The sequence below is a fragment of the Bufo bufo genome, chromosome 9 (assembly GCF_905171765.1).
Source record: "Bufo bufo chromosome 9, aBufBuf1.1, whole genome shotgun sequence".
Lineage (NCBI taxonomy): Eukaryota > Metazoa > Chordata > Amphibia > Anura > Bufonidae > Bufo > Bufo bufo.
Window position 1 is genome coordinate 12,708,966 of NC_053397.1, and position 17,854 is coordinate 12,726,819.

At 47.6% G+C, this 17,854-nt stretch overlaps 1 protein-coding gene across 2 annotated transcripts in view; it reads left to right on the plus strand.

The window, feature by feature from the left end:
* The first annotated feature begins 2,841 nt into the window (after positions 1-2,841).
* ZXDC (ZXD family zinc finger C) overlaps positions 2,842-17,854 on the plus strand; it is a 29,215-nt gene continuing 14,202 nt past the window's right edge. The window contains exons 1-8 of one of the 2 annotated variants that reach the window (XM_040408323.1): positions 2,842-3,844; positions 6,786-6,938; positions 8,656-8,734; positions 10,300-10,430; positions 10,574-10,738; positions 12,346-13,007; positions 14,089-14,170; positions 14,997-15,487. In XM_040408323.1, coding sequence (XP_040264257.1) covers positions 2,881-3,844; positions 6,786-6,938; positions 8,656-8,734; positions 10,300-10,430; positions 10,574-10,738; positions 12,346-13,007; positions 14,089-14,170; positions 14,997-15,019 — 2,259 coding nt within the window. In that variant the 5' untranslated portion in view covers positions 2,842-2,880 and the 3' untranslated portion in view covers positions 15,020-15,487. Of the gene's footprint in view, positions 3,845-6,785; positions 6,939-8,655; positions 8,735-10,299; positions 10,431-10,573; positions 10,739-12,345; positions 13,008-14,088; positions 14,171-14,996; positions 15,488-17,854 lie in introns of those variants that run through there. The other variant, XM_040408322.1, reaches the window with a different exon arrangement.

Consider the following 17,854-nt stretch of genomic DNA (forward strand, 5'->3'; position numbering starts at 1 on the left):
GTAGTACAACATGTATTGTGCTACACCAGGGATCGGCAACCTCCGGCACTCCAGGTTTTGTAAAACTACAACTCCCAGCGTGCTCTATTCACTTTTATAGGAGTTCTAAGAACAGCCGAGCATGTTTGCTTGGTTTCACAGCAGCTGGAGTGTTGAAGATTGCTGATGCCTGTGCTACACTGAAACAGGGATCAGACCCTAAAATGTTGAAGTCCCATACTGGGACAAAAAAGTGAAGAAAAGGTAAAAATAAAAAAGAATATAGAAATAAAAAGAAGTTTCCAGTAAAAACTATTTCCCTTTTCTCCTCAATTTTTTTATTATAATAAAAAAATGGACATATCAGATATCGCCGCATCCGTAATGTCCTGATGTATAAAAATATCACATGATCCACCCCATCAGGTGAACACTATAAAAAAAATTAAAAAACGGTGCCAAAGCAGCCGTTTTTCTAAATTCACCTTGCCCACACAAAAAGTGTAATATCGAGCTATCAAAAAAATCATATGTACCAATGGTACCAATACAAAATGCCAACTCTTTCCACAAAAAACAAGTCCCTGCACAAGAAAATCGCCAGAAAAATAAAAAAAATATATAGCTTTTTAAAAATGCCAGAATTTTATTTCCTTACTTACTTTGAATAAGGCCTCCTGCAAATGATCGCATCCATTTTTGCAGTCCGCAAATCTCGGATCCCCAAAACACGGATACCGTCCGAGAGTCTCCTGACATTTTTTTTTCTCCTATAAAAATGTCCTATACTTGTCCACAAAACAGACAATAATAGAACAGGGCCGAAGAATAGACTCACGGATGCAGATAGTAGATGGTGCGCTGTCTGCATCTTTGGCAGCCCCATTGAAGTGACTGGGCGTTTTTTGCGGATCAGATGCGGACAAAAACTTTTTTTTACTTTTTGGGAGGCTACAATGTCCACTAGTTTGTTTTTTAAGACTTTTACTATACAATATAGTAGTATAGTAAAATTTCTAATTGCTGATCTCCTACGTTGGACAAAAACTACAGCACGCTGCGGTTTTTGTCCGGCCGCCTCTCAGCTTGCTTGTTGTGCTGCGGCTGGACCTCGGGCTTCTGACGGCACGGTGGGCTAGTTGTTATCACTGATCCGGCAGGCTGCTCCCCTGCAGGAACAGCCTGCCAGACCCTGCTGCTGCAAGTGTGAAAGTAGCCTAAGGGGAGTAGTTTCCAAAATGGGGTCACTCTTTTGGGGGTTTTCACTGTTGGGGTGCCTTAGGCTCTCTTCAAAGGCTACATGGCGCTCGAAAATTATTCCAGTGAAATCTGCCCTCCAAAATCCGTATAGCGCTCCTTCTCTTCTAAGCCCTGCCACGTGCCCATACAACAGTATACGAGCCCATATGAGATGTTCCTGTAATCATAAGAAAATGGGTAACAAATTGAGGCGTGCATTTTCTCTTGTTACCTTGTGAAGATGGAAAAATTTGGGGGTAAAGCGACATTTATCCAAGTGAACTCTGCCCTCCAAAATCCATATGGCGCTCCTTCCCTTCTGAGCCCTACGGTGTGCCCATGCAGCAGTTTATGACCACATGTGAGGGGTTTTTGTAAACTGCAGAATCGGGATAATAAATGGTGAGGTTTGTTAACCCTTGCTGTGTTACAGTAAAGTTGATTAAAATGTGCAAAAAAAAGGGACTTTTTTTAATTTTCCTTTGATTCTTTAACACCTAAAGGGTTAACAAAAATGTGTAAAATTATATTTGAATAACTTGAGGGGTGTCGTTTTTAAAATGGGGGTCATTTATGGGAGGTTTCTATTATGTAAGCCCCTCAAAGTGACTTCAGAACTGAATTGGTCCTATAGAAAGAGGGTTTTGGAAATTTTCTTAAAGTTGTAAAAAAATTGACATTTACAAAATGATGCAAACATAAAGTAGACACATGGTGGATGTTCATAACTATTTTATGAGGTATCACCATCCATCTTAGCGCTCATGCACATCACCGTATGTATTTTGCAGTCCGCAAAAAAAATACAGATAACGTCCGTGTGCATTTCCGTATTATGCGGAACGGAACAGCTGGCCCTTAATAGAATAGTCCTATCCTTGTCCGCAATGCGGACAATAATAGGACAAGTTCTATTTTTTGGCGTAACGGACATACGGAAAGAGAATGCACACGGAGTAAGGCCTCATGCACACGGCCGTTCCACGCATTGGGGACAGCAATGCACGGGCAACATTCGTGCGGCGGCCGGGACTGAACAAGACCCATGTTTTTGTTCAATTTTTTGGCGGTGCGGACGCAGGGACAGAAACACCACGGAAGCACTCCGTAGTGCTTCCGTGCCTCCGTTCCGCACCGCAGCTCCGGATTGCGGACCCATTCAAGTGAAAATACAGATAACGTCCGTGTACATTCCGTATTATGCAGAACGGAACAGCTGGCCCTTAATAGAATAGTCCTATCCTTGTCCGCAATGCGGACAATAATAGGACAAGTGATATGGGTAGCATATTGCGGGACGCAATACGGGTCACGGTCGGCCATGTGCATGATGCCTAAAAGTGTTCCGAAAATATTACTATATAGACACCTGTCAGATTTGGCCTGGATCGGGAAGGAGAAAAGCAGCCTGGGGTAGAAGGGGTTAAAAATAACAATTCTTTAAATATATGTTAAAACATGATTTAAGCAATAGGCCATTGTTTCCCTTTAAATCTACGGCCTGTGACTAAATATGTGGTCACACACTAAAAAAAATAGTCCTGACCGCCCGTTGCTAAGCAACCCCAGAGTCGGCGCATGGATACGCGCTGTGCGCTCATCGCCCTCTCGGTGAGCCGCCCGTCTCCGTCCGCGCGATCTACATGCTACAGGGACACCAAGATGGAAATCCAGGGGCCGACGGGGCAGCGGCAGAAAGATGGCGGCTCCGGGCTCCCTGAGGGAGAAGCGCTGGCCGAGGCGGCGGAGGACGACGAGGAGAAGATCGGCCTCCGTAAAGACGGAGCTAGTTTACGTCCCATCTACATGGTGGTCAACCTGGGCTCCGTGGCCCCCGGGATCTCGCAGGCCCTGGAAGCACCGCCTCCCCCTCCGCCACCGAGACCCAGCCCGTCCTCGGAGCTGGCTCTCCCCGGCTACGTGACTGTGCTGCTGGAGAACGGCCTGCTGACCCTGGGAGGAAGTAGGGGGGAGGCGGCGGAGGGCGCGGGGAGGCCGCAGCCTCGGACTGGGAGTAGCAGCGCGCCGGCCACCCCTCAGCCCAGCTGGGTGTCAGAGCTGTCCCCGCAGGGGGAGCCCGGCAGCAGCTCCGGGGCCCAGCACGGCTTCTCCGAGGGCCTGGAGGACATGGTGCTGAGGGACCCTGTGGACGAGCAGGTGGCCGGCTTCCTGGTGGGGGACATTGGGGAGCTGCAGGTGAATTTGGGGGAGGCCCTGGACCTTGCCAGGAAGGGGGTGCTGCTGGTCTTCCGCTGCCCTGAGCCCGGCTGTGCCAAGGCCTTCGACCGTAAGCAGCAGCTGAAGGTGCACTTACTGAGCCACACGGAGGAGCAGCGCCCCTACAAGTGCCAGGTGGAGAACTGCGGCTGGTCCTTCACCACCCTGTACAAGCTGAAGCGCCACCTGCAGTCCCACGACAAGCAGCGCCCCTTCTCCTGCGACGCCCCCGGCTGCGGCAAGAGCTTCACCACCGTCTACAACCTCAAAGCCCACCTGAAGGCCCACGAGCAGGAGAACCTGTTCCGCTGCGACGCCTGCGGCGAGGCCTTCCCCACCGCCACCAAGCTGAGCGCGCATAGGAGGACGCATTTTGAGCCTGAGAGGCCGTACAAGTGTGAATTTGATGGTACGTGTCCGGGATGGATTATATGGCGGCTTTACTGTGAAATAATGGCGTAGGATAGAGATGGCGGAGCGTGTGGACACCCTGACGGGGAGGCGATGTCTGCGGCGGCGGCAATTTTTGTTTTATTGTAAGGGAACTATCACACTAGCGTTTTTGTTTTCCGGCATTGAGTTCCGTCACAGGGGCTGCAGTTCTATCTCCGGCCAAAAATACTGAACACTTGCAGGAATGCCGGATCCGGTATTAAAGGGTTTCTATCACTTCGTATGACATAATTAGCTGTCAGACACTAGCGATCCGCTAGTGTCTGCTCTGGCCAACCATCCTAATATAACAGCTTTTGGGGCAGCCGTTTTGATAAAAAAAGAACTTTTATAAATATGCTAATGAGCCTCTAGGTGCTATGTGGGCGTCATTAGCACCTAGAGGCTCCGTCTACCTTCATAAACAGCCGCCGCCCAGCGCGTCCCTCCAGCCCGCCCATCTCCTGCTGAATGCGATCCTCCGTGTGACGCAGCGGACGAATTCTCGCGCATGCGCGGCTGTATTCGGCGCATGCGCAGTGAATGTCTGACCGCTTCCCTGCTCAGACATCTCCACTGCGCTTGTTCCTTGGAGCACTATGACGTCATCGGCGCAGGCGCAGTGGAGATGTCTGAGCAGGGAAGCGGTCAGACATTCACTGCGCATGCGCCGAATACAGTTGCGCACGGCACATGCGCGAGAATTCGTCCGCTGCGTCACACGGAGGATCGCATTCAGCAGGAGATGGGCGGGCTGGAGGGACGCGCTGGGCGGTGGCTGTGTATGAAGGTAGACGGAGCCTCTAGGTGCTAATGACGCCCCCATAGCACCTAGAGGCTCATTAGCATATTTATAAAAGTTCTTTTTTTTAGCAAAACGGCTGCCCAAAAAGCTCTTATATTAGGATGGTTGGCCAGAGCAGACACTAGCGGATCGCTAGTGTCTGACAGCTAATTATGTCATACGAAGTGATAGAAACCCTTTAAGTGTTCTGGCAAAACGGATCTCGCGCAGACCTTTAAAAATGCAAAAAAATATAATTATACCGGACCCGTTTTTTGGGAGAGACGGATCTGGTATTGCAATGCATTTGTCAGACGGATTCGCATCCGGATCGGTCTCCCATCCGTTTGCGTCCGGATTGCCGGAATCCTCTGCCGAAATTGTGAAAGTACCCTAAATAAGCAGCCGTCATCCAGTGTCTGACGCGGGGCGTGCGTCAGGTGAACAGCAGCTCCACTGCATCGATTCCTTGCCTCTATTAAGATCTCTGCTTGCTGTGATTACATTCAGAGGCCGAAAGTCCGTCCAGAGAGAATATGCTACAGGTATATCCAGTCCAGACCGCACTCTGTGTGCTTGGACTCCGCTTTACCTGCGCTGATACATTGTAGCAAACTGTCAGGACAGGAGAGAGATTGGCGCTGTTGACGTGTATCTTGCAGAGAATTGTCTAGACTGGACGCAGCTGTAGCAAACCCTCAGCTGTGAGACACTTGAGGTCTGTGCGTTGTCAGCTGCTGGATGAAATCAAGAATGGTTACATTCACTGACTGCAAGCAGTGATCTTGAAAATGGTACTGTACTCCAAAGTACAAAGTATATTGGAGATTTGTCAAGGTGGCGATGCTGCAGTTTGGAGACTCCGGCTCAGAAAGTTTTAGTGAATACTTGTATTTCCTATTAAATAATTCTGCAGCATCCTCCCTTAGATCCCTGCATTGTGCTGTTCCTCTGGTATACCTCCTGGAAATGTATTAACTGCAAACGGGCGTTAGTATTCCCATTGTCAGAGGGCCACGTCCCTTTATATTGTCAGTGCTGGCAGACATCCTGGTGACATGGGGAATGGTAACTGGTTGACCATTTATTTATACACTTCTATGAGGAATAACAGAGGAATAGCACAACTTTTTATTTTTTAAGAAATGAATCTGCACAATTATGTGGCAGGCAGTGCCAGGGTCTCTTTAATATGGAGCATCTCAACATTAAAGAGGACCTTTCACTATAATAAAAAATCTAAACTAAGCATACAGACGTGTAGAGCGGCGCCCAGGGATCTCCCTGCACTTACTGTTCTCCCTGGGCGCTGACCCGTTCTCCCGGTATAGGCTCCGGTAGCTTCAGATTTTCGGCTCTACTGGGTGGAGCCTGCCGGCGTCTCCTTCTCCCAGGCTGTAGCGCTGGCCAATCGCAGCGCTCAGCTCATAGCCTGAGAGGAAAAAAAACTCTCAGGCTATGAGCTGAGCGCTGCGATTGGCCAGCGCTACAGCCTGGGAGAAGGAGACGCCGGCAGGCTCCTCCCAGTTGAGCCGAAAATCTGAAGCTACCGAAGCCTATAGCATGAGAACGGAGCAGCGCCCAGGGAGAACAGTAAGTGCAGGGAGATCCCTGGGCGCCGCTCTACACGTCTGTATGCTTAGTTTAGATTTTTTATTCTAGTGAAAGGTTATCAATATCTGGTGGGTGGGGGGCCTCGGGATAGGTTATCAATATCTGGTGGGTGGGGGGCCTCGGGATAGGTTATCAATATCTGGTGGGTGGGGGGCCTCGGGATAGGTTATCAATATCTGGTGGGTGGGGCGGGGGTCTGACTCGACACCCTGCTGAATACCCGTTTGAAGAGGCCGCACCGCTCCTTAAGCCTCTGGGGTCGTCTCCCTCTCTGTCTACTACTCATTCTTCCCTGTGACCCCTTGAAAAAAAAAAATATATGTAATCGTAGCAAGGAGGGTAAAGATGGCTCCTGACTGTAGGTTTGTGTTACACCAGCGCAGGGCCACATGGGTCCGCATTGTAGCTTTATACACGGTAGATTCCTGATCACGATTCATTGCTCAGTTGCTGTCATGTTGTCTGGTCTTGAGGATTGAAGGTTGCCATTTTTGAGACTGAACACTTTTGTTCTTTGTAGGTTGCGACAAGAGTTTTATTACAGTGACTGCATTATTCTCCCATCACAGAGCGCATGTACGGGAGCAGGAACAGTTCATCTGCTCTTTCCCAGGCTGTAATAAGCAATACGATAAGGCGTGCCGGCTGAAAATACATCTACGCAGTCATACAGGTACGTATGTCATCGCCTCACAGACCAGCTCCGTGTATAACAGCAGGGTTGTATAATGAACTCGCATAAATGGCAATTCCCTCATCTAATGCTGTTATTGGGCTCACATCTTTAAAGGGGTTGTGTCCCTTCAGCAAGAAAGTTTAATACAAGGCACTTCCTAATGTATGGTGATTCTCCATGTTGCCTCCTTTGCTGGATTCATTTTTCCATCACATTATACACGGCTCGTTTCCATGGTTACGACCACCCTGCAATCCATCAGTGGAGATCGTGCTTGCACAATATAGGAAAAAGTCCTGGCCTTTTTGGTGGCTGGGATCATGTAAGGTCACATAGGCTGGTGTAAGGACGACCACTGCTGATGGATTGTATGGTGGTCATGACCATGGAAATAAGCAATGTATGATGTGATAGGTGATAGAAAAATAAATCCAGCCAGCAACAGAGGCAATATGGAGAATCAATACATTAGGAAGATCCTTTCATTAACTTTCTCTACATGACAAATGTCATTTGCTCAAGTGAGCGTTAATTTTGGTTGAAATTGTCTATTTTAATCAACTTTAGACTGTGTATGTCCACCTTTCGTCCCAGTAAGAGCTCATGCACACAGCCGTAGCTGTTTTTGCAGAATGAAACGTCCTGCCATCTGTAAGAACTGGCTATTCTTGTCCGCAGAATGGTCAAGTATAGGACATGTTCTATTTTTTTGCAGGGGCACAGAACGGACGTGTGAATGTGGATTCAGCAAGTTGCTCTTTGCATCCAACTGACAGAATACAGGCTGCTGTAAACACAGACTTCTTACTGGTCTGCAGGCTGACTGCTAGTTTTCAGCTGCTCTGCAGATTAAGGGTCCATTCACACGTCCGCAGAATGGGTCCGCATCCGTTCCGCAAATTGCGGACCCATTCATTCTTTAGGGGGCAGGAATGGATGCGGACAGCACTCAGTGTGCTGTCTGCATCCACATTTCCGGCGTGTGCCCCCAATCTTCCGGTCCGCGGCTCCAGAACAAAATAAAACATGTCCTATTCTTGTCCGTAATTGCGGACAAGAATAGGCAGTTCTTTGGGGGTGCCGGCCGGGTGTAGGACTCTAAGGCTCCATTCACACGTCCGTGGTGTGTTGCGGACCTGCAAATTGCGGGTCCGCAACACACCAGCCCGGCACCCCCATAGAAATGCTTATTCTTGTCCGCAAGCTGCGGACAAGAATAGGACATGTTCTATCTTTTGCGGAGCTGCGGACCCGAAGATCGGGGCCGCGCTCCGCAATTGCGGATGCAGACAGCACCCTGTGTGCTGTCCGCATCCATTCCGTCCCCATAGAGAATGAATGGGTCCGCACCCTTTCCGCAAAATTGCAGAACGGATGCGGACCCATTTTGCGAACGTGTGAATGGAGCCTAACTCTGTGCCTTCCATTTCTGCTTATTGGTTGAGAGTTTCTATACGCGGTGGTCCCTCCAGCTAATTTGCACCTTTTATGATCTTTCACATAACGACTGATTGTTGGGTTACGTTCACTTCTGAATACGGCGTTCCAGTATTCTGTTCATGCTGGAAGCCCAACGGACTCATTATAGTTAATAGGAATCCGGCGGGCCCCATTGGTGTCCAGCTATACTGGTATGCTGGAATGTCTTACGCCGGTGTGAACATAGCCTTATCTGTGTTCAGAGTCATTGATTTCTGGATTTTGCTTGTTTCAGGTGAACGACCTTTTATTTGTGACTTTGAAAGCTGCGGCTCATCCTTCACAAGCATGTCCAAGCTCTTAAGACATAAAAGGTATCTTGTACCTGCCATGTCTCACCATCACAAAGCAAAGATCATGTTTTGTAATAAGTTATTAAAGATATTGAAATTTAGCATGTGGTGTTAGTTGCTTTCTCTGGCTTATGTTAAAGGGGTGTTCGCATTTTATTAAAGTGATGGCATATTGCAAAGATACTGTGGGAGTCAGACGTCTGTGACCCCTTACTGACCTTGAGAATGAAGGGGGCGCAGTGCTGATTCAGGAACAGCGGCGCTACCTGGCTGCAGCAGACCCCATTCAGGTGGCCCTGTGATGCAGTTGCCATGCACTTCGACGGCCCTGGGTGCCTTTGTGCAGTAAAATACTATAGAGGGATTCATTCTCATTGCCAGGGTCCCAGAAGTTGGACTCCCACCCCACTATTGATCATAAATGGGAATGAGCGAACTCGACGGGTTCAGTGTTCGGGCGGTGGAGGAATTCCGTTATGGATTCCATTAGAACGGAAATCTGTCGGAATGCATAACGGAATGCCTCTTATTGGCTTCCGTTTTGCATTCCGACACAGATTTCCGTTAGGCTTCATTGACACGTCCGTATAATGGGTCTGCATCCGAACACTTGCGGACCCATTCATTCTCTATGGGGGACGGAATGGATGCGGAGAGCACACTATGTGCTCTCCGCCTTTCCTGCAGCGCGCCCCCGATCTTCCGGTCCGCAGCTCCAGAAAAAAATAGAACATGTCCTATTCTTGTCCGCAATTGTGGACAAGAATAGGCAGTTCTATGGGGGTGCCGGCCGGGTGTATTGCGGATCCGCAATGCACTACGGACGTCTGAATGGACCCTAACATTGTGTTCTAATGGAATCCATAATGAAATTCCTCCACCGCCCTAACCTGAAAACATGGGGTTCGCTCTGTGTAAGGAGTCGAGGTTTCCTTATATATATATATGAGGAATTAAACATGGATTTATCTCAAAATATTGTAGTATTTCCGTGGCCTTCACTGCTGGATGTATCACTTTTTGCACTTTTATAAGTAATTTTAGATGCATATTCTACATATAGAAACGTACACCCTTTTGAATTGCACAGCTGCAGGACCTTAAATAGGAGATGTCTGTAGTTGGTGTTCTGTATATACCGGCTGATCACCATGACATCTATGTCTAGCGCTGGATCTGCCAAAAAGAGGTGGTTCAGCTTCGGGACATTTCTAACTGTGGGCGCTTGAAATAAATCCTACTCTCCTCCCTGTTGCTCAGTTTTGGTTCCCTTCACTGGTCTCCCAGTCACCGTCCTGTAAACTTCTGGATGGGTTCATGTGCACTGCTGAAGTCAATGACTGGTCTCAGTTGTCACATGTGCCCAAGTCATTTCCAGGTCAGGTGGCCCCATCCGTCCAGCAGGATGGGGACTATAAGGCCAGTGAAGGGAGCCGGAACAATGTCCCAAAGCTGAAAACCCCTTTAAAGTCATGGGAAAGGTATACGTACTGTGTATAATAATAATGATTTACAGTTGTTACTAATTAGTTAAGCAGTATATTGTCATTAATGTTGTTCATTGTTCATATTGCATTTTCTTCAAGGAAACATGTAGACGACAGACGTTATCCGTGCCCTGTAGAAGGCTGTGGAAAGTCATTCACACGAGCGGAGCACTTAAAAGGTCACAAAATTACTCACCTGGGCACCAAACCTTTTGAGTGCCCCGTAGATGGTAAGTCTACATATATGTGACCCGTATCTGGGTTGTGATGACCCTGCTGATGTTTGTGTCTGTTTAGTAGTAGATGTAATCTGGATGACGGATGATGGTTTATGTTGTCTTTCCCATTTTGTTCACCTGTCGTTCCCTCTCAGGCTGTGGCGCCAAGTTCTCGGCCCGAAGCAGCCTGTACATCCACTCCAAAAAGCACCTTCAAGATGTGGACGCCTCGAAGACACGTTGTTCAGTGTCTAACTGCAGCAAGATATTTACTTCCAAGCAGAGCCTAAAATCTCACATGGTTAAACAGCACGGCCAGGGTAGGTTCATTGCCTGTAACAAAACTCAAGCTTTTAGTGACTGACTAGAAAAAAACCTTAATGCATTTGGTATGTTTCCTGCATTATTGTATTAGCTTTAAAGGATTTGTCCCATGAAAGGCACTTATCTCCTATCCACAAGGTAGGGATAAGTGTGTGTTCGGCAGGGGTCCAACTTCTGGGCCCCCACTGTTCAAGAACAGGCTCCCAGTGTTCACCGGTTTGAATGGAGTGGTGGTCAAACATCCACGCTTCCATTCCATTCAGCTTTGTGGGACTGCCTAAGACGGGCTGTCATCTCCAGAAGTCCCTTAGAGTTAAATGGAGCAGCAGCAGACATGCTGTACCACTGCTTTATTTGAAATGGGGGAGCTCAGGGCCCCCATTCTCCATTGGTGAGGTCCACAACCAGAGGTCGCAATAACGCCTGTAGAAGCGTCAGACGCCTGTTCAGGCCATTTTACTCTCTGGAAAAAGACTCGTGCATATTTTTACGCATGGTCTTTTTCTAGTCGGGAGCGCTGTAAGAAGCTGCCAGGTTCGGCACACGTGAAGCCCCGCCCCTCTCTCAACAAGCCCCGCCCCTCACGGACATCTCTCTCACCAGGAGCAGCTCCAGAGTCAGGACTAAACACTACATTGTGGTTACAGGACCTGTGGTGATGTCAGTCATGTGGTCAGCCATGTGTGTGGGAGGAGTTAGGGGAACACAGGCTCCGTGTAGGACTTTGCTGGTGGAGAATGCAGAGGTACTTTATGTATGGAAGGTGTGTAAAAAGCAGAGCTATGTCAGTGTAACCAGTCTATTGTACAGTTTTCTGTCTGTAATGTGCACAAAGTAGTTCCATCTGTGTAATGGATATGTAGCAGGGCTGTGTGTGTAATGTGTATATAGTAAACGATCTGTGTAATGGGCATGTGGTAAAGCTGTGTATGTAATATGTATATAGCAGCGTCAGGCGGGCCCTGTGTGTGGCGGCAGTGGTCTTATGTTTAGTGTATGATGTTGGATATATTTATTTCTGCATGGGAGACTAGCAATGGTTCCGTGCAGAAATATCAGCCTCATAACGTTATGTGGGCATATGCATTATATATATCATTTTACCTCAAAATTTGTCCTCCTCTGCTTAAAAATAATCCTCAAATTTGTAAAAGGGGACTATTTTTACTCTTCTGGAAAAAATGTAGTGCGACCTCTGGCCCCAGCAGCTGCACCCCTGCAAGTCAGACACTTGTCCCTTAGGCTGAATTCACAAGTCTGTGGAACACGGTCCGCGAGATACCGGACTGGCATTACGCTGAGTGCAGGAGCGCACGGCGTCATGATCTATACGCGGGTATTACTGTACACCAGCGGCGGCACGAAGCGCACAGCGTCATAGCAACCAATGACGCCGTGCACTCAGCAGGATGCCAGTCCGGTATCTCGCGGACCGTGTTCCACGGAAATGTGAATTCAGCCTTATCCTCTTCTTCTGCCCTGTGGATAGGGGTTGTCCTACAAAAAACACATCTAAGTGGAATCGACTTCCTTTCTATAAGGTTCATAAATACATGAAAGTTTAATTTATTTTAGTTGTAATATTTTCTTTTATGTATTACAGATCTTGAAGCTGCGAGTTCCCTCACTCCCAGTAGTGAACTGACAAACTCTGGACAGAGTGACTTAAGTAACCTGGACCTCTCCTCTCTATTCACCAACGTGTCCTCGAATGGGTCGGGAATCTCTGCTGACCTGACCCTGGTTAACTCTGGAATATTGACCATTGATGTGTCTTCTGTAAGATCTACGTTAGGAGGCAACCTGTCGGCCAACAATAACTCTCTGGTCCATCCTGTCGACCCCTTGGTATTGGTGTCCAACAATGAGAACAACGGCGGCCTGGAGAGCTCCCTCCTGCTAGGAGCAGCAGCGTCCATTCTTCAGCAGCTGGATGATGTACAGACGGTAAATTCAGAGGCCTTAGGCTCCTTGGCTTCTTTGTCAATGAGAGGATCAAACCAGGACATTCATGCACTTACATCCACAAATAACCTTACTATTGATTCCACAACTTTAACACCTTCAGTTACTCTGGGCACAAACGGATCCATACCGGAATTGATGACGCAGACCAAAACTGACGGAAGTCTTCTTCCAGCTTCAGAGGTCGTGAGCCAACAGGAGGGGAGTAAAGTGGTAACACAGTTTGTGTTCCCGCAGACGGGCAACTACAGCTCTCAGAAGGACATAGACTTTAGCCCAGTAGCTGGAAACTCTATTTTGGTAAGCCTGCACGCCTTTTTGTTTTTCGGAATTTGTCCCCATTGACTTACATTGTGTGTCAGGACGGATCCGTTTTCCTCCATTGTCAGGCGGACACCAAAACGCAAGCGGCGTTTTGGTCTCCGCCTCCAAAGCGGAATGGTGACTGAACGGAGGCAAACTGATGCATTCTGAGCGGATCCTTTTCCATTCAGAATGCATTAGGGCAAAAACTGATCCGTTTTGGACCGCTGGTGAGAGCCCATGACGGATCTCGCAAACGGAAAGCCAAAACGCCAGTGTGAAAGTAGCCTTAGACTTTTAGTGTACTTCCACTTTTCACATTTGTATTTCTGCGTGAGTTAAATGGCATCTGTCATCACTTATAAGTAGTTGAAATTGCAATCTGTAGAAAAAAGGCTTTTTTGAAATATGCAAATTATCCAGTAGGTGCAATAAAGGGCGGTGTCGTTGCACCCAGAGGCTCTGTTCCCTGTCTCCTGTGCTGCTATGACAGACAAGCCATATTCACACCTGGCCCTGAAGTCTTGCAGGAGCACGTTTGGCACATGCGTAGTATAAGGATGGAGATGGCCCCTGTGACTGGCGGTCTCCATCCCTGTACTATGCATATGTCAAACTGGCTCCCATTAGACTTCAGGGCAAGATATGAATGTGTATTCACTGCCTGGCCTGCCTGTCACAATGTTGGGGACACCGCATAGGAGACAGGGAGCTGAGCCTGTGGGTGCAAAAACACTGCTATCATTGCACCCAGGGGTTAATTTGCATCTTTTCAATGGCCTTGCAGTTCATCGCCTAGGGGAGCAGTAAACCAAACAAGGATCTGACCACAATCTAATGTGTACGGGGATGTCCAGGAAACCAGGTGTTTGGGAGGGGAGGGGGATTATGCATGTATTATTTTAAAATGCTTGATCCTTGACATCTGCTTTCAGTAAGATTTGTGACATCCCGTTAATTTAGATACTACGTCAATCTTGGTGAATTAGGTCTACTCTCATCTAATCATCTGCGCTTTTTAAAATGTAACTGGGCCGTCCGTTGGGAAAGCTGTAAAACCTTTGCTTTCCTTTTTCAGGAGAGTGGGGGCTCAGCGAGGACAGACTACAGAGCCATTCAGCTAGCCAAGAGCAAAAAGAAGGGGAGCGCAAGCAGCTCAGGTAAGCCAAGAGTCAGGTTCATATAATTGGTATAATAGTTATTTCATCTATGGTGGTAGATTTTTACATGATTTACAATGATTCTTGTGGTCTGTGCGGTTTCCATTGCACCTGCAGTTCAATACAGATGTGGATGATATCCTTGGGCAACATAATTGCATGTTGGTAAAAGTGAGGGATATTGTGAAGTAAAGTGCCTGTCTAGTAATAAAAATAAAATTTCCCCATGCCTCTACAATGGCACTTCCTGGAGGGTACCCGCCTCTTCCCGGGCAGTTAAACAACGGAAGATCATTGTATAAAAGCCCCTTTACCTTCACCAGTTGTTTTCCTGTCCATAAAAAGGTAGGTGGAGATCGACAGTGCGCAGGGCCTTTGGTAAGTCATCCCGGTTCTTCCGGAGGGCCCCTGCAGGGGGAAGGTTCCCGGAGCATTGCGATACTGCTCCTCCTTCCCCTATGGCGTTAGTCCGGCGTGTGCTGGCTGCCCCGGGCTCCCTGCTATAGAAGAGGGCCATGTGTTGGGCATTGGGGGGCGTTCCCAGGCAGGGAGTGTGCCCCAATCCTACTTCCGGCTGTGGCGCGCTGCGTTCCACCATTGGAACGCAGCGCTGGAGTGAAGTCATCACGCCTACCCGGAAGTCTTCAGGCGGCTTTTTTTTTTTTTTTTTTTTTTTTTAAACTCTTTTATTGACACAAAAGAAAGAACAGCAACAACTTACAACCACATTGCATGTCATGGTGTACACAGATAAATCAAGTCCATTTCGCATATATAATTCAGTCCTCTGCTGCTTTGCAATAATGTTTCTTATCTATTATTGAAGGTTTATACAGAACATTATTGTGACTCCACTAAACCGACTGATCCGGAGATCCTTGGGCTGCCGTCAGTGCCTGCCGCATTCTTGGGGCTGAGTACAGTGTATGCGGAGAGTTGCACCAGAGGCCCCAGACTTTCTCAAATTTTTGGGGGTTTATTACGGTGTTTATACACCAACACTAAATATGGTAGAATTTGGTTGATTTGCAATTTCCACATGGATATGGTCGGTGTATTGGGGTCATACCATCTCGGAGCAATACATTTGCGTGCCATGAATAGTGAATCTCTCAAGAATATTGTCATGTAGTGATCCCAGGTATCTTCACCTATGAGTCCAAGCAGACAAATCTCAGGAGTGCACTCTATCTGGACCGGCAGCAAATTGGATAGAAAGGCAGTCACCTCTCTCCAAAACGTGGCAATTGGACTGCAACTCCATATCCTATGCCAGAAATCTGCGTCTAGCTCCCCACATCGCGGCCATGCAGTAGATGAAGCCCCATGTTTGATGAATAACGTATGTTCTGTCCCCACATGAAGGCGAATGAAGGTGTAACTGATAATGGCTTTGTGACTGGCCTACCTTCGTATCCAAGCAGTGGAGCAGACCGGACCGGCAGATGCTCAGGTTAGATGGATCCAGACGTAGACATGAGGATGCAATCAAACGTGGGTTTATTTGATCCAGAGCAGTGTCATACAGTGATACAATACAGGAATGCAATAGATGCTGTCATGTGGATGTCTTTTCTGAGGCTAACTGCTGAGGCAACTGCTGGTCAAAAACTGATGCCTTCACAAGCCGAGGTGTGTGTCTCCAGTCACAAAGGATGCAGCACTGAAAAAGGCTACAGGAAGTGACCAGGCCCAAGGCTGCTAAAACCACGCCCAGAGAAAACTTTATAGACAACGAACGAAGCGTGCAGCATACAAATTCCGGCCAGCAGATGGCAGCAGAGAACAATAGATTTAAACAACATAGGTAAAAACAAGAAATAATACAGTGCAGAAATTCAATATGAAAGGAACAGCACACTCCCCGTCTGAAATTCACTTTGGGGATTTCACTATGACGAATGTCCATAAAATATAAACAACCTGTAAAAGAAAACATGTTAGAATGCAAACATAGATTAGTCCTGTTCACCCTGCAGGGACGTTCTCGACGGGTAATATTAAAATGAGTTCGTTGATTGGTCTTGAGAACGTTTTAAGCTCGCCTTTCCTGAAGATCTTCAACTCCACCTTCCGGACCTTGCCATCCTTGCTAGGGAAAACCTTTGAAATTAGTCCGATAGGCCAGTCAATCCTTTCGGTTTGTTGCTCTTTCATCAATACAAGGTCTCCTTCCTTCAAGTTTGGTTTGTTGTGTTGCCATTTTCTTCTTCCTTGAAGAATACTGAGGTACTCCTTTCGCCACCTGTTCCAGAAGTAATCTGCTAGATATTGTACACGTTTCCAGTGTTTTTGGTAGATGTTAGCATGAGTAAATTCTCCACTAGGTGTTAGCGTACTCTCAGTCTTTTGGGTAAGTAGAATAGCCGGAGTCAGTATGGCAGGTGTTTCAGGATCCATAGACACTGGCACAAGGGGTCTTGAGTTGATAATAGCCGAAACTTCGGCAAGAAGGGTGACTAGAGTCTCATGTGTGAGTCTTGACGAGTTTACATCCATCAGCATAGAATTTAAGATGTTGCGCGAGATGCCGATCATTCTCTCCCAGGAGCCCCCCATGTGGGAACTATGAGGAGGATTGAAAATCCAGGTGCAACCTTTTTCCGCCAACTGATCTTGAATGGACTTGGTGTCGATGTTAAGTTCTCTACAAGCTCCGATGAAGTTGCTTCCCTGGTCAGACCTCAATTGTTTTACTGGTCCTCTGATTGCGAAGAACCGTCTTAAGGCATTGATAAGGCTGGATGTGTCCATAGATTCTATCACCTCTATGTGAACTGCTCGCACGCTCATGCAAGTAAATAGTACAGCCCAACGCTTACTGTTTGCGTGACCGCCGCGAGTCCTGCGTGCGGATACCATCCATGGCCCAAAGACATCTAGGCCAACATAGGTGAAAGGCGGCTCTGTACATAGTCTGTCCGCAGGCAAGTCGGCCATTTGTTGGTGTAGTTGTTTTCCTCTTGCTTTACGACAGTGCACACATTCATGCAATACTTGGGCCACGCGTTTTTTCATACCTATAATCCAAAGGCCAGCAGACCGTATTTTGCCCTCAGTAATTTGCCTGCCTTGGTGTTCGGCCCTTTCGTGGTAGTGTCGGATTAGCAAGACGGTGATATGATGTTTGCTGGGAATGATGAGAGGATTTTGTGCTGCAATTCCCAGGTGGGCTTGATTCAAACGACCACCAACTCTTAGCAAGCCAAAACTGTCGATAACTGGATTTAAGTTGGCAAGAGGGCTTTTTAAAGGAATCTGCTGTTTGTTGTACAAGCACTTCCATTCTATGTTGAAATTTTCCTGCTGGACGTGACGTAATATGAGGTACTCACTATGAGAGATGTCCTCAGCAGAGAAGGGTTTATGACAGGCATGCCAACCATGACAATCTTTATCTTGGTAAGTATTATGATAACATCTTGCAATGTGCACTAACCTTGCAATAGTTCTGACGAATCTCATCCAGCTGGAGAAACGTTCAAAGCGCTGACAACCGAAGCTGGCGGTTTGCTTTGTTCCAGTGACTAATGCGCTAACTTCAGCGCGGATTTCTGGATCATTATCCGGATCCTGGATGCTGAAAACTTCCTGTACACATTCGTCCGCCTCTTCAAGCAGAAACTCTGGACCTGTAAGCCAAGTAGAGTTAATAAAGGAACCTATAGACATAGGCCTAGTGGC